The sequence below is a fragment of the Calidris pugnax genome, unplaced genomic scaffold, assembly GCF_001431845.1.
Source record: "Calidris pugnax isolate Ruff unplaced genomic scaffold, ASM143184v1 scaffold136, whole genome shotgun sequence".
Lineage (NCBI taxonomy): Eukaryota > Metazoa > Chordata > Aves > Charadriiformes > Scolopacidae > Calidris > Calidris pugnax.
The window spans coordinates 547,010-571,385 of NW_015090875.1; the positions used below are offsets into that span (position 1 = coordinate 547,010).

A 24,376-nucleotide genomic window follows, 5' to 3' on the forward strand; every position below is an offset into this window, starting at 1 on the left:
ATTTTAGTGGAATTGGTGACAAGACATAAAGACTTCACACTGTGCACAGAGTTGACAATCAGCTTGTGCGCCCTGGTGAAATCCTCTTTGTGTTAAACCTAGTGGTGGTGTCTCCAAAGCTGTATGCCAGTTGAAGCCACTGGGTTGGGGTACAACTGTACAGACGGTGCTGATCCCCGTAAGACACGTGGGCAACAACTGTGTGTTTTCAGGTGGCTAAAAGGGTTATTGCTTCTCTACCTTGATTTTACAAATTTTAGTGGAATTGGTGACAAGACATAAAGACTTCACACTGTGCACAGAGTTGACAATCAGCTTGTGCGCCCTGGTGAAATCCTCTTTGTGTTAAACCTAGTGGTGGTGTCTCCAAAGCTGTATGCCAGTTGAAGCCACTGGGTTGGGGTACAACTGTACAGACGGTGCTGATCCCCGTAAGACACGTGGGCAACAACTGTGTGTTTTCAGGTGGCTAAAAGGGTTATTGCTTCTCTACCTTGAAATAAGTCTTTGGTGCAAAGTTAACGCATGTTGTGTGATATTTCTTCCCGTCATCTCTATTGTGTTATAAAAAGCAGTTTCAAAATAAACGTTTGAAAATACCTTACTGTGTTGGTTTCCTCAATAGGACTGTAAAACAGTTTGTGCTGGTTAAAGCCAGTAATTAATTTTACTGCCTTATCCAGAAAAAGTGTTGACCCAACTCAGACTCACCATTCCCCCCGCCCCCACCAGATGAATATATTTACACAGAGTCGCTGTTGTTATAAATCGAAGGTGTAAAGAAACTTTGCTCTCCAATTTGGAATAAATTATTTGGGCCCTTGATCCAGGAGGTTATGTGATAAATGTTTTTAACGAATTTAAATGTTCTACAGCTAATAACATTCACGGATTTTCTTCATAACTATTGATGATCTTGAACAAAGATAATTTCTTGCAATATTTCAGTGAGAAGAAAAATGGGTAGTGTTAATTTTTCAGAGTAATGAAATCTTAAGAGAAATGTTTATAAACACTCTGCATGCAAATCTGAGGCGTCAGAGTGCAGTGGTGAGGGTGGTTGGTGATGCTTGACATTTGGAAAGTGAGTTGGAGTGTTTTTTACACAGGAAATTCTATACTTCATGGGTACACTGTGAACTGACCAACGAAGCTGTTCAGCAAGACTTCTCACTCACAGAATGGGACAAAAAGTAAAAAAAACCAGGTTATATATGTTGAATAGATGGCTGGTCTTAATTAAGTGCTACCTTTGTCTCCATAGATAGAGTTTTCATTTCTTTATGCAGCAATATAGTTCGCTGTTGCAGGGTAACTTAAGGTATAAAACCTCTTTTTTCCTGAAGAGCTTCTAGTAATTGTTGTTTTTTTCCCCTCACCTTGATATGTCACTCTTGCTGTAGGAAATTTATTCTGGTTTTGGTTGTTATTTGAGTGCTTTCATTTGTTTGAGGTGAGATCGGGTGATGATTACTCAGTGGAGAAAAAACTCATAATGTTAAATAGATATCTTTATACAATGGGTCTCATCATCAACATAAATTTTTGAGCATTCCAAGTGCTGCTTCTGCTATAGCCTGAAATAGCTTCAGTGTCAGAGGCAGTTTTCCATTGCAGATAATAAGATTCAGACTTTTTAAACATCATTCAAAACATAAAATACTAGAAGCCTAGTTAGAAAACAGTATTTTTACTGTTGCGGTTGTTACGAAAATACATAAAAATGTAGATGCCCCATATAAATTTCTCCCTCGTGTTTATTGGTTTTGCAGGCACTATCCTGGTTGACAACATGCTGATCAAAGGGACCGCAGGAGGACCGGACCCCACCATTGAGCTCTCCTTAAAGGACAACGTGGACTACTGGGTGATCCTCGATCCCATCAGCCAGAGGTTATACCTGAACAGCACTGGCCGAGTTCTGGACAGAGATGTAAGTTTGGGGCTCGCTGTTTGTTTTCTTTTCTCTTCTCCCCGTAGACATTAATTTCTAAATCTGTGTGTGCTCACAGAAAGACCGTAAACACAAGACCTGCTCGAATATAATAGCTGTCTCTATCTTTTGTCCCCTGGTGGATGTGAAGAGAGTTAATTTGATTCTTTATTAGGACTTATTGGGAGCAGGCAAAAACTTGACTGTGTGCATAATTATTATATGCAGACGAACGCAACAATAAAAACCAAACAAATAGATATGTGGGTTGGCAGATACATATATCAAACCAAACTTGAGTTTACTGAATTAAAACCATTTTTATTCTGCTGTGCTGCTGTTGTTTGGAAGAATGCCACTCACCTCATGTCCCGTGACACTTATTAAAACTCTACTCTGTGTACGTTGACTTAGGAAATGTGAGAGAGAGGAAAGGAATAATGAATATTGCAATTCTCTTACAAAGCTTGACATATTCTTGACATATATTGGCATATATTTTGGCAGTCAAATACAGTTGGCGACCGGTCACGAGTGGTGTCCCGGTATATATTTTTGCAGTCAAATCCAGTTGGCGACCGGTCACGAGTGGTGTCCCCAGGTGTACGTTGACTTAGGAAATGTGAGAGAGAGGAAAGGAATAATGAATATTGCAATTCTCTTACAAAGCTTGACATATTCTTGACATATATTGGCATATATTTTGGCAGTCAAATACAGTTGGCGACCGGTCACGAGTGGTGTCCCCAGGGCTGGGGACTGGGACCCGTTCTCTTGAACATCTTTATCAATGATCTGGCCGAGGGGATCGAGTGCACCCTCAGTCAGTTCACAGGCAACACCACGTTGGGTGGGAGTGTCGACCTGCTGGAGGGCAGAGAGGCTTTGCAGAGGGATCTGGACAGGCTGGATGGATGGGCCGAGGCCAATGGGATGAGGTTCAAGAAGGCCAAGTGCCGGGTCCTGCCCTTGGGTCCCACCAACGGGGCCCCTGCAGCGCTCCAGGCTGGGGGCAGAGTGGCTGGAGCTGCCTGGCAGAAAAGGCCCTGGGGGTGTTGGTGGCCTGTGGGCTGAACAGGAGCCAGCAGTGTGCCCAGGTGGCCAAGAAGGCCACCAGCATCCTGGCCTGTGTCAGGAACAGCGTGGGGAGGAGGACTCAGGAGGTGATGGTCCCCCTGTCCTGGGCACTGGTGAGGCCCCACCTCAAGGGCTGGGTTCAGTTTTGGGCCCCTTCCCACCAAAAAAGACACTGAGGTGCTGGAGCGGGTCCAGAGAAGGGCAATGGAGCTGGTGAGGGGTCTGGAGAAGAAGTCTCCTGAGGAGAGGCTGAGGGAGCTGGGGGTGTTCAGCCTGGAGGAGGCTGAGGGGAGACCTTCTGGCTCTCTCCAACTCCCTGAAAGGAGGGTGTAGCCAGGGGGGGTTGGTCTCTTCTCCCAAGTCCCAGGCGATGGGACAAGAGGAAATGGCCTCAAGTTGAACCAGGGGAGGTTTAGATTGAAGAGTAGGAAAAATTTCTTCACGGAAAGGGTTATGAAGCCTTGGAATAGGCTGCCAAGGGAAGTGGTTGAGGCACCATCCCTGAAGGTGTTCAAAAGACGGGTTGACATGGTCCTCAGGAATATGGTTTAGTGATTTTTTATTGCTTATTTCTTATTTATTTTTTTGTCAGGTTGATGGTTGGACTAGATGATCTTTAAGGTCCCTTCCAACCTAGACGATTCTATGATTCCATGATTCTATATTCAATTGAGAATTTGCTAGTTTAGATTCTTTTTCTAAGGCAGCATAAAATTTGTGTGGTATGCTCACTCCTAGTAAGATTAAAGAAATATTTTCAGGCTAAGTTTGATTTAAAAAAAAAAAAAAAGATTAAAAGCACAAAATGAATGGGAGCGTTCTCATCTATGCTAATTTCATTGAAGAGAAACACTTGAGAAATAGAGAATTTTCTCACAGTCTTACAGCGTTGCTGCAGTTCATCAGAATCTGAAAGGAAAATTGACTCAAAAGTGACTGTGATCAACATGGGAAGAGTGCTTTAGAGATCAGGAGTTCTCCTTGGAGTGCATGAAAGTTTGTTTTGTATTAGCTTGATTGATTAATTTGTCTTCTGTGTATGTTTGGAGATATATTCGTAAGTACCAGAAACACCATGCAAATTTTTCTTCGTTTCCACTTTTAGCTTAAAAGCCGTGATTGAATTCAGTTGTTCTTAATTTGGTTTTAATTCACAAACTGTCTTTATTTGTTGTTTTTTTTAAGTCAGAGCAAAAAGCAAGAGCCCCTCATGGGAGGTGAGGCTTAAGAAGCACTCAAGAAGTGTAGGGTCGGTTCTTCACACCAGTCTGCATGTACATATGGCATTAAGAAAGAAAATTAGTTCCTTTTAAATAAGTGCTAATAATTTTTTCAGTGACTCTTTTAGCCACACTTTTTGCTACAGAATTCTCACATCTGAGGTGCTTTGCCGAAACCACCTTGTCAAATGATATGATTTCTGATACTAGTAACAGTCTGATTAAACCCACAAATACTCCACATTATTATGAATACATATGGACATTTTAGAATCATAGAATTGTCCAGGTTGGAAGGGACCTTTCAGATCATCTAGTCCAACCATCAACCTCACTCTGATAAAAACCACCACCAAACCATGTCTCTAAGCATGTTGTCAACCCGGCTTCTAAATACCTCCAGGGATGGGGCCTCAACCCCTTCCCTGGGCAGCCCAGTCCAAGCCTTCAGAACCCTTCCCTGTCAACATGTTTCCTACTCTCCAACCTGAACCTCCCCTGGTGCAACGTGAGGCCGTTTCCTCTTGTCCCATGGCCTGTTCCTTGGGAGAAGAGACCGACCCCCCCTGGCTACACCCTCCTTTCAGGGAGTTGGAGAGAGCCAGAAGGTCTCCCCTCAGCCTCCTTTTCTCCAGGCTGAACACCCCCAGCTCCCTCAGCCTCTCCTCAGGAGACTTCTTCTCCAGACCCCTCCCCAGCTCCGTTGCCCTTCTAGATTCAAGTCACAAGGAAACAAGTGGAGAGTGTATGTTTTCTTAATTATATATAGATAATATCAGTCATTTTACATTGGTATTTAAGGGGCTATTTCCTCATTTTTTACTATGAACTGTAACAGTGCTTATCCTGTGTACTGTAGTGCTGGGTAAAATGACTCATTTGTGTTTATTTACATTTACTGGGATATGAAAAGAGATTGAAGGTATTTGCTGTTTTGGATGTGAGCCCCACAGTAGCTGTCTTCTGTGGTGTCAATGAATTGCCTTAAGTCACAAGCCAAAGAAAATGAAAGCAAACCACAAAAGCCCCACTGAGTAAAAATATGAAATATATGTCATGGGCTTGATTAATATGGCTCTTACCTAAAGGCGTGTTCCAGCCTTCAGAACCAGAGCTGTACTAACCCCTAAAAGGCAAAATCGTTCAAGAGTTTGTGCAGTTCATTTTCTCTTCGCTTTTTTTTTTCCCTCCTTTAACAAAAAAGTAAACTATTTTTCTCATCTTTCAAGTTGAAACTAGTAGTGCCAATAAAACTTGGGGTTTTATTAAGTTGATCCTTAAAATTCAATTTTTTATTACAGAACAAGAATTGTACTCTGATTCACAAATGGTGCATAAATGATTGCATTCAATATATCTGGATATTCTTCCCATTTTTCTCTCCGATGCGCTTGCTTGTCATCTCCCTGCTGATTCAGTTAGCCTCATCCTCTTCTTTTTTTATTACTTTTCTTGAAAGAAAATTTTATTAGATGCCATTGATTGATTTTTACGAAGAGTGACAGTATGTTTTCCAAACAACATCAGATTAAAAGAAAATTCCAGACTTTTGTTCCAGTTCTTTAAGTACTTAGAAAGGATGAATTGGAACTGAAGGTGAAAGGAACTACTAAAATGTGTTGGGATAATTTGTCCCCGGTATCATAAACAGTTTATTACATTGTACCTTTATGGATTTATGTTTATTGTCTATAAATGCGTAGATTGATGAGTGCTTGTTTAAACACCTCATTTTAAATCTAAGCATTCAGCCAGCATAAAATGTATGTATGTGGAAGTGATACTGATCCTGGACTCTGTCATATATTAACAATGGCAAAAAACCTATTATTTTCTAGGGCATTGCTAATAAATCTAGATAAACTCACTAACATCTGAAGTTTATTGAAGGTGACCTAAAAATTCTTGGATCTTTTGCAAATACGGCCGGCTTGAAAAATAAATGGAAAGTATAATATTAGAGGCTTAATTGAAGTTACAGATGATATTTGGCACATTCCTACCTGTGTCAGAAGTGCCAGAAAATAAAAGTAGAACCACATCATAGCTGGCTGCAGATTTTTACAACAAAGGGGATGGACTCCTAGTTAAAAGCTCATGCTGTAGTTCATTGCAGAGAAAGACGAGGGTAAATGTGTAGGGAAGAATAGATATTCCATGTTAGATCTCGACACCACCATAAAGGCCCCTCTTTCCCCAACTCATGGGACTCTTTAAAAACTGATTAATGCCAAAATCTGAAGGGTAAAAAAAGCCATATGGTTCTAAAATCCACTATAGCAAAACTGGAAAAAAATCAATCAATCGCAGAAATTGTAGCATTTAGAATGAGTGAAAGCGTAATGACATAGATATATAATTCTGGTATAATGAGCCTCAGAATCTCAGTACAAAAAACTGTTTGCATTCACCGTACAGAATTGCAGGCATCTTTAAATCATGGGTGGTGTGAGTTGTTTATTCTTTTGAAGACTTTGAGGTTAATAAACACAGAATTTTCTCATTTTGTCCTTCCCATGCTTCCTTGCTCTCTGCTGAGTGTTAGATACAGAATCAAAATAGACTTTCTGTCAATATTCTACATGCTGGACTGCTACTTCAAACATGTAAATTGGCACTTGCAGTGGTGGGAAAGCACTGAAGAGAAGTCCTGCTGGAATGCTGGATTTCCATAGCACTCTCTGGGAATTTCAGTTCCAATCAAAGGAGCTATTTTCCTTTACTGTTCTTAGAACTATTTTATTAACTCAGGAAAGTAATAGTAGCCTTTCCAGCTTATATTTCTTTACCCATTCATCAAGTTTGGGGGATATTTTTATTTGAATATTATGATGTTCACCGGAGTAAAACCAGCTGCAATCTGGTTTTTCAACATTTAAAGGTGACCAAGTTGTTTCTAAACTACTTTGTAAATGTAAGTGGTAGCATATTGAATTTATTTCTATCTTGACCTTTCAATTCCAATATTCATAAACCAAAGGTTAAAATGTGTGACATTTCCTGGGTATTTTTCAGTAACCAGAAGATGTTCAAAAGATGGGCTTTTTTTTTTTGTTCTCAAGGGAAATGCGAAGGGCTAATCGTGCTGTGGGGATTTTTATTTATTTATTAGCTCATACAGCTGGCCAAGCTCGGTCTGCCTTTGAGACCTAGATCTACTTAAAATATTTCCAGTGTGAGTTGTAGTCAGGACACTCTGAGAGAAGCTTTTTAATCCAAACGTAGAGCATTAAACATAAGGTAGTAATGTAGGCAGGCTGATGGGCTGTAAGTGAACATGATCAATATTAACATCAGTGGAAAATTTAACTGGCTTTTTTTTTTCAGATTTTGACTATGTATTCTAAAAATGTATTTTCACTTACAGCCGCCAATGTCCATTCAGTCCATCGTGGTGCAAGTCCAGTGCGTTAACAAGAAGGTTGGCACCATTATCAACCACGAAGTACGAATTGTGGTGAGAGACAGGAACGATAACTCGCCCCAGTTCCAGCAGCAGCGATACTACGTGGCAGTAAATGAGGTCAGAACCACTTACCTGTGGGGTTTTTCTCTCTTGTGTTGTGTCATGGCTAGATGCTGCCTTTCAGTTCTTTCACTTCTCATTTAAAAACACAGTAAATTCAGTTGTTTAGTTGTTTTAAAACAGCTTTTACTTCTGTCACTTGGAAAACGCAGCACAGACAGTATACTTCAATTTTTAGCATGCAAGCTGTTCACCCGTTTTCTTAAGGAGTAAGTCAGCACACTTCTCATCAGGACACTCGGAATATTGCAGAAGGCACGAGAGTCTGAAGGTACATCTCCGTGAGCAAAGCATTGATCTGTTAAGTTTACAAAATGTTTTAATGCATTATGCAGTTGTATCAACAAACCTGGAAGTAAAACAAATGTATTTATAGAAAGCAAATGTAAAGCCAATAGTTCAAAAGGTTTTATTAACGGTATTAAAGCCTGACAAAGTGCAGTTTTGATTTACTGCTGGTTTTTTTAATTAATGATGCCTGTGAAGGGAATACTTTTGCTTTATTTTCTTCTCCATTTTATTTGTTTTATATTTCTCCGTATTATTTGAAGGAAAAAATGTATTTCTTTCTTGAGCTGGCACAACTTCATTTCACTTTGTAGTTAAATTTGTTATTCTATTAGGGATTGAATAATCTGCTAATAACCGGCACAAAGATCTGTGTTTTCAGTAAGTTAGGATCCCGGGGATTTAGTAGTAAGAAGTGGAATTGGGAGCTTAAACGTAGTGTCCACACGGAAACTAAGAGGAGAATGGAAAGATGAGATGGGTCAGTCTTGTGCAGGTAAAGAATGGAATAATTACAGTTGCATTTAAGGAAATAAAGCTGTTAAATACGTAGTGTGCATTGTGTCCCTGCTGGGCTTTGGGAAGCTTTTTTCTGTGAAAGAGTATGACTGCTTTCGTCTTGTTTGATTTGAGCAGAATTGATCTGCTGTTTCAAAAAAGAACTTGGATACTTGTGTGTGTTTAGGAGGTTCAGCTTTTCAGTGTGTCTGTGTGTTGTAGCAATCACACTCCGTTGCTCTAAGGGACCAAGTGGGCAGTGATTCGCAGGAGATCTCACAGACCCCAGGAAAGGAGTGGAAGAGTTGCTTGATGAGTTTAGGCCTAATGAAGGTAAAAGTATGGAGAAAAATACCAAACCCCACATGTGATTTTTGAGTAGAGACCTGCAGTTGAGATTCGGATACGCAGCTTTGCCAGACTGGTTGGTTTCCTGACGGGTGCCACCTTTTAAAGTGAGATTATGTCCCTTCAGACAAATGTTTGGCAATCCATCTGCCGACGTTTCTTTCCACCAGAATTTGGAGGTCACAAAATACAATCTGGATGAGTATTAGAAAAGTCCTCCTTATGCTTTTAAATCATTTTCAGATTGGTCTTTGCATGGTAATTGTAATTTCCATGGTTTTGCAGACCTGTCGCAGAAGTGCTTTTGGTGGTGAGTGAAGGCGACATAAGCATCGGTCTGAAGTGCCTGTACTGGCCGTGATGCAGGTGCCAGACCCATTCCGAGACCTGCATAATTTTTGCAGTAGAGCTGAAGGCAGGTGGTATGTCACCACTGCAATACCAATGCTAAGGAAGCAAGGATTTTTCCATAATGAGGAGTCCGAAAGGCAGAGTGAAAAATGCACCATTTAAAATTATTTATACTCAGAAGTTTAGCAATGTTCCGAGTATGTGCAATCATTTATTTGTGTTACTGTTGGGCAAAATGCGATGTTGCTCTTTCCACCAGTTGCAGTCCTGATTTAATTAGCTCCTTTGTTTCATTTTATCACTGTTATGCTTATAGCTTCTGACATGGCACCACTGTGCCCTTCAGCAGTACCCAGTGGGCTAATGCTCTCATTAATTAACCGAGAAAAAGTTCACAAAGCAGCTCAGACTTTCTCAAAGGTTTTAGTGAGTGATTACATTTTTTAATGATAGTTTATTCTGCTAGTAATTGGTACTGCCTCTAGTGAGTTTAACTACAGGAATGCGCTGGAATGAGGGTTTTCTGGTTGTTTTTTGATTGCCTCTGGTCTCTGCTTTTAGTTTGCGTGTAAACTAAAAAGTACAGAAATTTCTCTTACCTGAGTAGCATGAAGCAAATCAAAGGACAGGTAAATTTTATTTACAGCTACCATACACATGAGCATCACAAGTATCTCCTGGATTTTCTAGCCAGGAAATTTTGTTTCTGTCAATTTGAGGACTGACTTGTTTGGGTGCTTTACAGGGTTGCATTTGGCATTTTCTCCTGTCGGCTGCCTCACCTCTCTCTGGCCATCCAATGTGGGGTGAAGAACACGTTAACTGGGGCTTTATAACCATACTACAGTCACTGCTGCTTGCACAAACCGTCAGGTGGACTTCCCACATACACTATTTTTGATCTTTATCAATGATCTGGCCAAGGGGATCGAGTGCACCCTCAGTCAGTTTGCAGAGGACCCCACGTTGGGTGGGAGTGTCGACCTGCTGGAGGGCAGAGAGGCTCTGCACAGGGATCCGGACAGGCTGGATGGATGGGCCGAGGCCAATGGGATGAGGTTCAAGAAGGCCAAGTGCCGGGTCCTGCCCTTGGGTCCCACCAACGGGGCCCCTGCAGCGCTCCAGGCTGGGGGCAGAGTGGCTGGAGCTGCCTGGCAGAAAAGGACCTGGGGGTGTTGGTGGCCTGTGGGCTGAACAGGAGCCAGCAGTGTGCCCAGGTGGCCAAGAAGGCCACCAGCATCCTGGCCTGTATCAAGAACAGCGTGGGGATGAGGACTCAGGAGATGATGGTCCCCCTGTCCTGGGCACTGGTGAGGCCCCACCTCGAGGGCTGTGTCCAGTTTTGGGCCCCTTCCCACAAAAAAGACCTTGAGGGGCTGGAGCGGGTGCAGAGAAGGGCAATGGAGCTGGTGAGGGGTCTGGAGAAGAAGTCTCCTGAGGAGGGGCTGAGGGAGCCTGGAGAAGAGGAGGCTGAGGGGAGACCTTCTGGCTCTCTCCAACTCCCTGAAAGGAGGGTGTAGCCAGGGGGGGTTGGTCTCTTCTCCCAAGTCCCAGGCGATGGAACAAGAGGAAATGGCCTCAAGTTGCACCAGGGGAGGTTCGTATCAGATATTGGGAAAAAAGTTTATATGGAAAGAGTTCTGAAGCCTTGGAATGGGCTGCCCAGGAAAGGGATTGAGGCCCCATCCCTGGAGGGATTTAAAAGATGGGTTGACACAGTGCTTAGAGACATGGTTTAGTGATGGTTTTTATCAGAGTGAGGTTGATGGTTGGACTAGATGGTCTGAAAGGTCCCTTCCAACCTGGACAATTCTATGATTCTATGTAACACACGAAACAAAGAAAAAAACCCCATGGAATATTTCTGATCATCATAAAAATTTTACCAGTGACCTTAACTTGTTCTTACTTTCATGAGGAGATTCATAATTCTGTGGATAGCAGTTGGATTTGCTTTTGGCTGAGACACTTGTGTTGAAAAAGCATAAAAAAGGGAAAAGGGAAACGTGCTCCTTAACAGCAGCACCTGTCTAAAGGAGGACAGAGGAGTTTTGTTTCTCCATATTAAACTTTAGTATCTCCTACACAAAGGGACTGATATTACATAGTAAACTGACTGTGCTCAGAGTCTTACCTTATGCAAGATAAAACATTAGGAATTGTAAAGAAAAAATTATGTGAGTGTTAGTGACAGTTGGAGGGTAATAACCTCTCTGGGAATTAGACATGGTGAAAAAAAACCATGACGACAAGAAACAAGTAAGATTTCAAAAGAATGTAATTAAACAAATAGAGAGGAAATGCACACAATAAATCTTACTCTTCCACAGTCAACAGCTGTAATGCTTAAAAATTTCCTTCGACGTGATTTATGTCTTTTAGAAGTCTAGATGCAGTCAGGAATGTTCAGCCATTTCACAAAACAATTTGGAAAAAAATTTTCCTATTATTGCCTATTTACAAAGTTAAAAATGAATAATTTTTCACAGTGACCCTGAACAGCAGAGCAAAGTAAGATTTACAGTTAATCATTCTGAGCTAATATTCTTTTGATGATGTCTACCTGCAGAGATTAATTATTTCAATACCACAAGGAAAAAGATATGAATAATTACACCAGAAGCAATGAAAATTCAGCACGAGTTATCATTCTCAACAGCCCAAAGCCAAAGTTTTGAGACAGCTGAAGTTAAAGAAACACATTCGTGTTGCAAAGGATTCCCATCTCTGTCAGCTTAAGGAGGGGGAGGAGGGAGGGAAACACACCTGAAACAACAACAAACCAACTCTAAAATTTTGGTTTACAAGCAGAAAATTCTCATTAGGTATAAGATTATGCATGCTTAATAAAATAACACTGACTTCAAACAGTATTCTAGTAACTCCAATACCATTTCCAGATCCCCCATGTTATTAAATGCTCATGAATTTACCAATGCCTCTGTAGCACTCGGGTAAGGCTCATATGAAAAATTAATACAAAAAAGTCAGTCTTATAAAACCCAGGCAGTGCAGAATTAGAGTTGCTTGACCCGAGGTAAAAGCTGTTAAGATAAGTTGTGTTTAACGCAGACAACCACAATTCTGCCTTAGTACAAGATTTTAGTTTCTAGTCCCTTTGTTATGTCACGTGTATTTAAAATTCTTGTGGCAATACTATAGATTTGCCTGTAGAGCATTAACAGAGTTCCACAATTCTTCTGAATTTCAATCTAACTATAGAATGTTGTGTTAATGTACTGCAAGAACTCCTATCTTTAAGTCACTAATAATGCGTGGTTAAATTTAGCCCCAGGCTCATGTCATTTTGTCAGGATTTTTTTCTAAATTAATAACAGTATGAAGTTTCATATGAATAAAAATAAATAAAATAATAAATAATAGAACTCCTCTCAGCTTTTACACTGAGCATGGGGCAGATGGGGTGGAATACCCTGTTGGTCAGGTTTGGGTCACCTCTCCTGTCCCCTCCTCCCTGCAGGGGGGACCCCTCTGTGCTTTTCTGACCCTCCAACGGGGAAATAACTCTTCCAGTTGACTCTGTAACTGACCTTGGTTGTTCTATCACTAAGTGTAAGCAGGAGCCTCTCTGCACACCATTCCCTGGCATAATCAGGTGTTACCACTCTGAGAGCGAACAGTTTCTGCTGTTGATTTCAGAGTTTAGTTAGTTGGAAGAGGCCCAGATAAAAAGTAAAATTGCTGAAAAGAAAATTGGTTCTGTTTTACCTCAAACCAGGACACATAAACGTGTGTGTTAGGTTTAAGAAGGTCTGCATATCTGCAGTCAGTTATTTTGGATGTAATACACTAAATCCAAGAATTCAGCTTTTGACATCTATAGTGAGAACATGCAATTGTAATTCTGGTGTTTACTGCTATTTCCTTTTTACAACTGTCTCCTTTGTTATCACTTAATGATGTGCTTTACAGTGCTGGAGCCTTTTTATATTAGTCATCCTTTATCTGCACCCTGTCAGGACCCTGATAGAGCTCAAACGGAGCAAATACCTATTGCCAAGTGGAGCTGTTGGCTGACTTCAGTGGGGAGCGAGCCTTCACCTGCTTCTGAAAAGCACCAGAGCTCTCGAGGTCCTTCAGCTGTGAGCACTGGGGCAGGTCCAGCCCTTCCTTGGGCTCCTGGCAGCAGTGGAGGTGCCCAGCTCGGGCATCCTTGGAGTCTGGGAGCTCTGCCCTTGCTCTTTACAGGACGTGGCAAGAGAACAAGCCATACGAGGAGAGGCTGAGGGAACTGGGCATGTTTAGTTTGGAGAAGAGGAGGCTGAGGGGAGACCTCATTGCCCTCTACAACTCCTTGAAAGGAGGCTGTAGAGAGGTGGGGGTTGGCCTCTTCTCCCAAGGGAATAATGCCAGGAGCAGAGGAAATGGTCTGAAGTTGGGGCAGGGGAGGTTTAGATGAGATATCAGGAAGAATGACTTTCCTGAGAGGGTGGTCAGGCACTGGAACAGCCTGCCCAGGGAGGTGGTGGAGTCACCATCTCTGGAGGTATTTAAGGAACATGTAGCTGTTGCACATCAGGGCATGCTCTAGTGCCCGAGATTGTTGGGTTCTTTTTTTTGTGTGTGTGTATGGTTGGACTTGGTGATCTCAGAGGTCCTTTCCAACCATGACAATTCTGTGATCCTCTCTGATTCTGTGATTTTGCGTATGGTTGGAGTCTATGATCTCAAAGTTCCCTTCCAACCATGAAGATTCTGTGATTCTGTGGCGTTACAGCCTCCAGAGTGAGGGAGCCGTACCAACACCTCATGGGGTGTTTGTCAGCTCTTGGGCTGCTCTGATGTGACAGGAAATTTTTATGAGAGATCTGTCACTGATCTGTCAATCTGGCTTTCTTTCTGTTTTGACAGCAGAAGTGTGGAGGCATCCATTGCCCGTCAACCCCCGACAAACCGGCGCGGCGCTTGGCTCTTCCTAATAATGTATCATTTCACCAATGATTAATTGGTTAAACTATTTTATTTCGTGTTGCAGTGGGTGTCTGTGCCCAAGTGGTCCCAAGGGGGTTCTGTGAGGAGAAGCTGGGGCTGCCCTGGGCCGGGCACAGCCGGTTCCAGACAAGGCCAGGGGTCCCCCCGGGAAATGGGTTGAAGAAAGGGGAAAATGTCGCCTGGCAGCAAGGAGTGCCCCCACAGTGTTCCCCTGGAGAAGCTGGTGAATCGTGGCAGAAACAAGTGTACCGTTCACTACGTAAAAAACTAACTAGATGGCCGTGCCCAGAGAGTTGTGATTAATGGGGTGAAATCTGATTGGTATCTGGTCAGCAGTGGTGTCCCTCAGGGCTCAGTTTTGGGGCCAGTCTTGTTTAATATCTATCGATGGTTTGGACAAGGGGATTGAGTGCGCCCTCAGTCAGTTCGCAGATGACACCAAGTTGGGTGGGAGTGTTGATCTGCTGGAGGGCCCTCTCAGACACCGAGTGAATGCAAATCTCTGCCGCTCTCACAGCAAGAGGAACTATACCTCCACAGCGGCAAACCAGTGAAAAAATACACAAATTGTTTCTTGGAATTGCTAATGTTTTTATCCCCTAAACTATGTTTGCAAGACTGACAATATTTGCTATGTCTAACCTCTATAATTATCTATCTCTTAAAAAAATCCAGGTAAAATAAAAGAGGGGGTTCTGTGAGGAGAGGCTGGGGCTGCCCCGGGCTGGGCATAGCTGGTTCCAGCCAAGGCCAGGGGTGCCCCCGGGAAATGGGTTGAAGAAAGGGGAAAGTGCCGTCTGGCAGCAAGGAGTGCCCCCACAGTGTTCCCCTGGAGAAGCTGGTGAATCATGGCATAGAATTGGACAAGGGGATTGAGTGCGCCCTCAGTCAGTTCGCAGATGACACCAAGTTGGGTGGGAGTGTTGATCATTGGTATCTGGTCAGCAGTGGTGTCCCTCAGGGCTCAGTTTTGGGGCCAGTCTTGTTTAATATCTATCGATGGTTTGGACAAGGGGATTGAGTGCGCCCTCAGTCAGTTCGCAGATGACACCAAGTTGGGTGGGAGTGTTGATCTGCTGGAGGGCCCTCTCAGACACGGAGTGAATGCAAATCTCTGCCGCTCTCACAGCAAGAGGAACTATGCCTCCACAGCAGCAAAGCAGTGAAAAAATACACAAATTGTTTCTTGGAATTGCTAATGTTTTTATCCCCTAAACTATGTTTGCAAGACTGACAATATTTGCTATGTCTAACCTCTATAATTATCTATCTATTAAAAAAATCCAGATAAAATAAAAAGTTTTGTGTTCTTGATTAAAGATCAGATTATAATTGTCAGTTATTCTGGATGAACATTTGTGCAATCTCCCACGCCATCCCTAGACAAAATGAGTCATTACCACTTTCAGGTTAAGGTGAAAAGTTATGAAAGCAGTGAGAGGAATCTTTCCATCATTTCCCAGCAGTCCTGGCAAACTGGGGAGGTCCCAGCCAACTGGTGTCTAGCAAATGTGACGCCCATCCACAAGAAGGGCCGGCAGGATGATCCGGGGAACTCCAGGCCTGTCAGTCTGACCTCGGTGCCTGGGAAGGCCATGGAACAGACCATCCTGAGTGCCATTATGAGGCACAGGAAGGTTACCCAGGTGACCAGGCCCAGCCAGCACGGGTTCCACTTACTGTTCTTTTTACAAATCTAAATAGCCTCATAAAATTTGAATAAGACTTCTCATTTTTAACATCTATTAATTCTAGTTTGTTGTTTTTTTCTTAGTAACTGCAAGAGAGTTTCACTAATTACTTTTTTATCGCCAGTCCTGAAGCAACTCATTTTTATGATTCCCTTTGCTGTTTTATAGCATAGCATTACTCAAGTTTTATATTTCCTTCCTGGGATTCAAGACATTCTTTACAGTCAAACCTTGCTTCTTTCCATAGATACTAAAGGAAAATGTGACTCTTTATCTCTGCTCTTGCTCAGTGTAATTTTGCCAAGTGCAGGGTCTTGCACTTCCGTCACAACAACCCCCTGCAGCGCTCCAGGCTGGGGGCAGAGTGGCTGGAGCTGCCTGGCAGAAAAGGACCTGGGGGTGTTGGTGGCCTGTGGGCTGAACAGGAGCCAGCAGTGTGCCCAGGTGGTCAAGGAGGCCACCAGCATCCTGGTCTGTGTCAGGAACAGCATGCCCAGCAGGAATAGGGAGCACTGGTGAGGCCTCCCTTCAAGTACTGTGTTCACTTCTGGGCCTCTCACTACAAGAGGGACATTGAGATGCTGGTGCGTGTCCAAAGGAACTTCTTTCCATTGAGGGTGGCAGAGCCCTGGCAGAGGCTGCCCAGGGAGGTGGTGGAGTCTCCTTCTCTGGAGACATTTCAAACCCACCTGGACATGTTCCTGTGCAACCTGCTTCGGATGGGCCTGCTCTGGCAGGGGGTTGGACTAGATGATCTCCAGAGGTCCCTTCCAACCCCATATCTGGGAAGTTATCCTCCTTCATTTATGATAGTGGGCTCTGATTCTGTGCTGTCAGGTAAGGCTCATGTTTCTGAGGTGACTGCTCTCCTGAATTCTTGAAAGGCTGGTGTTCCACCAGAGGTGCAAGGCAGAGACTCTCCGCGAGGTAATTCTCAGAATTAGTAGACATGAGGGAACAGTCAACTTCCTACTTCCTGTTTTATCATAAAAAAGGCTTTGAATTGGTGGGGTTTTTTATTTCAAAGATTTATTATTTTCAGCCCTGAAAATGTGTCTCAGAGAACTGTCAGCCATTAAACTCTTAAAGTAATTAGCAGCTTTAGAAATAAAACCAGACCAGAAATGATGACTATAAGAGGAAATGGGCAGTCAATTATTTGCTTTATGGTGTGAACTACAAAATATGAAAACAAAATAGCATCCGCACTTGCAACAATCGTTTGAATGACTTGAAAGGCGGTCCTTTGCCACCTTCTCTTTTTACAGCATTGCAAATATTTTTAGACCCTTTAGGTTTAAGATGTGCAACGACTTAATGTAAAATCTGGAGGAAAGAAGCCGGGTCAATGGGTCTGTGTGAATTCAAGGGCCAATAATGTGGCTGTGATTAGAGCAGCAGCGGGAGGCACGGCTAGGAGCAACGTCTATGTTGGATCCAGAACTGTTTGTTCATTTGTTTTTCTGTTTCGGGTTGATTACTCACAAAGTTTTATGAATATTAAAATTCAGAAATGATTACTCTTAAGAAGTCAGTTGGACTTCCGTCTCCTTGCTCTCAATGGGTCTTGATTTCCCGCTATTTATCTACACTAGCATAATTATAAATTGATTCATTTTCAAAATATAATTTTATGGATATTCAGTTGCTGCCAACAAAATATTGGAGAAACAACATCGTTCTTTTATTTGTTTAAAGCCATAAAGCTCTCTGAGTGTCTGTGTTTGCACGTAATAGTAAATCTGGCACTATTCAAATCATCATGAAGACACTGTTAAATAAGTTGTTTACTTTTGCAGTTCATCTTTATTTTCCTTATTGAGTCAGAAAAAGTAGCTTTTCTTTTTAAAATGTTTATATTTATTTCATTAATTCCTTCATTTCTAGGGTTATTTTTTTTTCATCTTCATCTTTTTTAAAACAAATGGGGTTCTGTCCTGATGCAGACAATCTGTGGAATAAAAATGGAAGTTGGTTTCACTCTCTGTATGATGCTTGCCATCAGTAAAGTAGGGTCTGAGTAATTGTGTCTAAATAGTTCCTCATACATCAGGTTTCTGGCCCAACAGTGGGAAGGAGAGAATGCCAACCTTGCCTTTATAGTCTCCAGAGCTATGGAATATGCTTGTGTACTTTAAAGTTTTAATGGGTATCTGTCTGTCTCCATTCTTGCAGTTAACTCCAGTTGGAACAACCATCTTTACAGGATTTTCTGGAAACAATGGTGCTACTGACATTGATGACGGTCCGAACGGCCAGATAGAGTATGTCATCCAGTACAATCCTAATGACAAGGTCAGTGCATTTAGCATTTGTTTTTTTTTCTTTCAGGTGTGCATTTACATCCCTGAAGCAGCAAATGAACAAGGGATTGCTCCTGGGCTTCACAAAGAAATCCTTTCCTTCGTGCTGTAGATTATTTTCTCTGCTTCTGAGCCTTGCTTGCCATGTACACACAGCTGACCTTACCTTCATGCCATGCTGTTAGCAGCTGTGTCACTTTACTGGCCCACATTCAAGACTGTGGACCAACAAATGTCCTAAGTTACGAAGACTGCTGTACCAAAAGCTTTTTGTTGTCTCTGTTTGGAAGTGAAAGCAGAACCAGTTTTGTTCTCTTAGAGTAAGCAGGTGACAAAGCAGCATCTTGCTCTTCCTGACTTCCAGGATGTGCTGTCTCATTTCAGTATTGGATGGAAAAGCAGCTGAGATATCATGGTGTTGCACGCATCTTTTAATTGCCTTGGAGCTTATTAAAGTTTAGGTTGCAGCAAAAATAAATGGAGCTTGCAGAGGGATCACAGGGTTGCTGTGATGCAGTATCTTCAGGAGCTGTGGCACAATCTTAGGTCTGCAGTTACTTAGCAGAGTCTGTGATGTACTTTCCAGTCCTCTTTTCCTGGACACCACAAATATCTGCAACGCAGTGAATTTAACAATCATTATAACTTATTTGTTGAAAAACAAACTGCAGTATAAGCAGATGTTTAAACTTTTGGATGAAAAAAAAAGGCTTTCCTTAGCTGAAGGAAGAAAAGTACTCTGTACCTCTGAGTGTCTTCTGTGGAGAGATTTTGCAATATTGTATTGCTAATATGTGTTCAACCTACTTAAATGTTAACTATATTCTACATAGAAAGAAGGATGGAAAAAAAAAATTATGTGATTAATTTGATAGTAGAACTGGAATCAGGTATCACATCAGAAACCTGTGTCTGTGCCCGTGCCCATGCCTGTAATTGTCCTTCCAAAATGGGTTATTAGTCAAAGTGAATCCTTTAAAGGTGTGTGCACCTCAGCAGGACCCTCCTGTCTTTTGATGCTACACCTTTGCAATCTGTTTAAGCAAATATGTTGGACAAATTGAATTTCACCTGATTTACCCATCCTGAAATCTGAATTTACTAGTGTATGAACATAACTGCCACTGTGATCTGGTACCTTAAGTGTTTAGTGTTGATGTTCTCCACATGTTTACTACTTCATTGCCCCATGAAAGCCAGAATAAAGAGAAGATAATTACAGTGGTGTGGATTTCTTAATCTCTAATACTTGATACTTTCTACAGTAGTGAGAAAAAATAGATGAAGACGAGACAAACTGTAGAAACTGAAGAGCAGAATTCTCAAATAAGGAAAGGTTTTCTGAACATAACACGGCAAATTTAGCATGGCAAATCAGCAAGAAGCAGGGTAGTTAGACTTCAGTTTGTGATCAGTAGTAATAATGTATATGCAAAGAATCCAAGAGAATTTTGTTACGTACAGATTATTTATTCTGTACCTTATTTATGTGGGCTTCTTAGGGAGTAAATTGGGTGAGGAGAAAACACAGAAAACTTTTAAAAATCTATAATCTGGCAAGCAGCCCCAATTTTGATGTGCCATCCAATAGATCATCTCATTGTGACCGGCTTGAAACATTTTAACTTGGAAGGATGTTCACTTTTGTTGTACTGTTTTAACATTTGCAGACTTCCAACAGGACCTTTGATATTCCTCTCACTTTGTCCGGAGCAGTAGTTTTACGGGAAAGGCTAAATTATGAAGAAAAGACACGTTATTTTGTCATTGTTCAAGCAAATGTAAGTATAGATCTTTTAATGGCCATTTCAGCTACTGATTTACGTGGAATTTTAATTTCCGGATTTAGATTTTTCCAAGGAAAGGAAAAGTGTTGCTGAAATACCAGATCTGATAGCACTCTTCTCCTGAAGATTTTATTTAAGATCTATCTAGGTCGTTGAAAGCTTAGGCATGTTATTACTGGTTAAAAAAGCTGGCTCAGTGTGTAACAAGACGAAGTTTTTGGCACGAGGACCGAGTTGCAAATTTGAGGTACAGCTCATGCAGAAAAGTGCATTCTAGTGTCACTAATTGTTCATTTTGTAACAAATCTAGGGATGGTAATGTGATCTCAGATGAGTTTAATGGTTACGATTTAGTTGTATCCTTCAGGTTTGAAACGCATTTTTCTGTAAAGAGATGATGCTTCTTTCCAGTCATATTGCAAGCGTTTCAAAGATGTTCTTACAGAGTGGCTGGCGATGGAAAATGCATACTGAGAAGAAAAGTGATGTTTAAACTGGATCTAATATATCTGTCATCAGAGAAGATTTTTGGTGCCTTGAAGGCTGTGAAAGCTTTTTTCCCTTCTTGTCCTTCTGATAATAGCTGTAATGAAACCTTTTCCTCTGCTGTATACCTCTGTTGTGATACTACTTCATTTGGGGGAAAATGAGAACGCTCTGAAGCAACTTTAAGATAGCTTGCTCCTGAATTCACGCGTTTTATATTGCTGCCATCTTTCTGATACACAATTGTAAATAGATTTTACAGTCTACTTTCCTACATGTTTTGTGGCATGTTCAGCATTTCCCCAGTAGAAGGTAGGCCCCAGGGATGTCTCAATGCTTTTTGCACTTACACATGATGGTTTCTGGCCCACACAGTTATGCCTATTAGAGCAAGTCATTTTACCCAGGTAACATAACTTGCTGACCTCTTGAACAAGAATACGGGAAGGCTCAGAACTGATTTGACTTGTTGTTTTATCAATAATTTATTCTGCAGATGACCACTTCATATTTGCAGCTCTTTTGCTTTGATGTAGAGCTGTGAGCTTCATTAGACACTGCACTCCGCAGCTCATTTCCTTTGATGTCAGAGCTGTGAGCTTCATTAGACACTGCACTCCTAGACAAGTGACTGGGGGAGCTGAGCAGGTCATGTTTTTCAAGAGGAAGGTATGGGGTAGAGCAGTGCCAACACCTCTCAGGAGGAGGGAAGCCTGTCACACTGCAGGAGCAGCTGGTGAAGGCACAGCTTGGGATGCATGGTGGCAGTACTGCAAAGCAATCTCATAGTAATTTGTGCATTCAAAGTATCACAGAATCACATGGGGTTGGAAGGGATCTCTGGAGATCATCTAGTCCAACCCCCTGCCAGAGCAGGTCCACCCAGAGCAGGTCCCACAGGAACATGTCCAGGGCGGTTTGGATGTCTCCAGAGAAGGAGACTCCACCACCTCCTTGAGCAGCATCTTCCAGGGCCTCACAGTGAAGAAGTTCCTCCTCATGTTTAGATGGAACTTCTCATGTTCAAGTTTGTGCCCATTTCCTCTTGTCCTGTCCCTGGGCACCACTGAAAAAAGACTGGCCCCATCTTCCTGACACCCACCCTTTGAGTATTTATAGGTGTTGATCAGCTCCCCCCTCAGTTTTTTCTTCTCTAGACTAAAAAGACCCAAGTCCCTCAGCCTTTCCTCATAAGAGAGATGCTCCAGGCCCCTAATCAACTTTGTGGTCCTTTCAGTATGCATCCTTACACAGTAAATTGTCACTTTTGTGGTACTAGGTTTAGGACTAGAGCTGTGCTGATAGCTTCTACAGAATTTTTACATATAATGGGGTAGTTTGCATGATTGAAATGTCTTTGTACGCCATGTATTTTCTCAAACATACCCAAACGGGAAGTGGGAATTGAACTCACTGAAGTTTTGAGTGCTCACAGATGAGAAACTAAATCTCAACGTAAGGTTTTAGTTAAGCTCTATAGCCCAGCTTTTTTAGGAGTTTGCCTTATGTTTTTTTCTTTTATTTAAATATTGCAAGCTGCATTTAATTCCCTGTTGTATGTACTTTGCAATCATACTTCTCTTCCACTGATTACATTAGCAGCGATCGTTTATTGTTCTTGCATCCTGAAGATACTACCTAAAATTTATTTTTCTGTATCTGTGCCTTGATCCAATACTACTCAAAGGCATGTGCCGGGGCAATGTAAAAAAGATTAGTTGATGATAAAGGCTGATCCTTGTAGCTGGTTTTGTTTTTCATCATTGACCATGAAGAAAGCTGAATTCAGAAATGCCCATAACTGTAAACGTAAAGCGGTTCCACAAACTGAGTGGACTGCAAAGTAGGGGAAAAAATATGTATCTCATCTGATTTAGAGCAATGACCTATTCTGCTTATGCAGGTGGTGATATTTAACAGCATAAATATTTCTAAAAAAAATAATGCCTTTTTTCTTTTCTGTCAGTGTTATCTGAGGATAGGAGGGCAAGGACTAGGTAGTAGCCCTTGTATCCCTTCACAAGATGTTATTTTTGTAAACAAAAGCTGTCACAGCAGTTCCTCTGTGAAAATGGAAATATTTTTGACTGTTTTAAAAAATACTGGATAGTCATACTATTTCTTCATTATGATAACAAAAGAAAAAAGAAAAAGTGAACTGTTGCTAGTGTGTGCATTGGTCAGTGTATAAAAATAATGTGTGGTTTCCACAATTCAGGAAAGCGTAGCTTTATTTGTAACATCTGGAAAGAAGAAAAGGAGATTATAAGGAAATTGCAATAGTCAGTGGTGTTCTTGTGTACCCATAGATTATTTTTTTCTTTAAAAAAGACAAAAATCAAACCCATGATATATTGAGAACATATTGTGCAACATGGAGACTTTTTTGGGATGCAGCATTGTAGCTGCTTTATTGTGGACAAAAGTGTTCTTCAACTTTTTAATACGTGAGCAGTATAACTCATTCTCCAGACAAATCAGTTTTGAGTATGGTTCAAAGATCTTAGATCAATCTCATTTCTCTCCTCTGGCTGGTTTGTTTTTGGGGTGGGGAAGGGAGGTGCTAAATCTTTCTTAAACTGCAGCATGCAGAAGGGGAGTGAGCACTACAGCCCAGGGCCTCTCCACTGCCAACTAGAGAAGAAGTAGTTACTACTTATACTTTCCATTTCTGTAAGTGCAAGTCCTTTTACTAATAGATAGGATTTGATAGAGTTACACAAGGCAGCGTAAGAGTGTATTTCAGATGATAAGTAAGTCACTTATCTTCTACAAATAGGCTGCATTTTTATAGATTTAACACGACGTATCTTCACACATTTCCTGAGAACTGATTTCTCAAAACGGTATTCTTTCCTAGTGAGAAATGTCTCATAGTATTTCTTATATCAAGAGGTAATTTTTTTTCCTCTTAATTGTATTTCTAAGCCTTTATGAAATCCAAAGCAGTAGCTCTGAGGCTGAAGTTTCTGTAATTAGCTATTTCCTAGAATTGGGATAATTATGGTGCTTGTATGTTTTGCCTTTAAACTTCTTTGTAGATTCTGAATTCAGAAAGTCTCACCAAATGTAATTCATTTGCTCCACAGGACCGAGCCCAAAATCTCAATGAGCGAAGGACAAGTACAACCACCCTGACAGTAGACGTGCTCGATGGGGACGATTTGGGACCAATGTTTCTTCCTTGTGTCTTGGTGAATAACACTCGTGACTGCAGACCTCTCACCTACCAAGCGAGCTTGCCAGAACTGACTGATCCTGTAAGTCCTCTTGATTTTTTTGCAAATTTTATGTTTGCCTTGCAAGCAACTTTTATCTGTTTCTGTCGATGCAATTGAGAACTGTAACTAGAAAGGTCACATATGCTTTATGCCACATTTTATGTGCTAAACAAAAGAAAGCCAAGGTAAGATGTACGTAGGAATAGACAATGAGAATCTAGCTTTGATAAAATAGCAAACTGCTCATTCACTACGAGGGCTGAGTCTCACTGAAATTCAGTAAATTGTGGAATTGTTTTTCCTGATCTATCCATGTTTTGCTCTCAGAATATCCTGAAGAAGCACTTTTGAGAAGGGGCTTGACATGTTGTTCTGTTCAGGGTTGTTACAGAACTTGGGAGAAAGATATTTGGAATAGAAACCATTAGTCACTAGTCCCAGAAAAGATGATACGTTGCTGTTACCTGGTATCAATCAAGAGGCACTGAAAAGTAATGTGTGTTTATCTCATGTAGATGCTTGTACTAAGTCTGTTGGTTAACACGTCTGTTAGGGCAGGGATGAAGGGCAGCATAAAGCTCCGTTCACACTGGAATGTGCACAGTGAATCATAAAAGGAGGAGGTTAGAGCTTCATCATTTCTTGATGCCAGGTGGTGCCAGCTCCCCTTCCTTACAGGAGAACTGCTGCTTGG

At 41.6% G+C, this 24,376-nt stretch overlaps 1 protein-coding gene across 1 annotated transcript in view; it reads left to right on the forward strand.

The window, feature by feature from the left end:
- LOC106890385 (protocadherin-15-like) overlaps positions 1–24,033 on the forward strand; it is a 123,357-nt gene extending 99,324 nt beyond the window's left edge. The window contains exons 4-9 of the mRNA XM_014946165.1: positions 1,773–1,933; positions 7,598–7,753; positions 18,061–18,180; positions 19,859–19,969; positions 23,551–23,721; positions 24,010–24,033. Of these exons, the coding sequence (XP_014801651.1) occupies positions 1,773–1,933; positions 7,598–7,753; positions 18,061–18,180; positions 19,859–19,969; positions 23,551–23,721; positions 24,010–24,033 (743 nt within the window). The remainder of the gene's footprint in view (positions 1–1,772; positions 1,934–7,597; positions 7,754–18,060; positions 18,181–19,858; positions 19,970–23,550; positions 23,722–24,009) is intronic.
- The last annotated feature ends 343 nt before the right edge of the window (positions 24,034–24,376 follow it).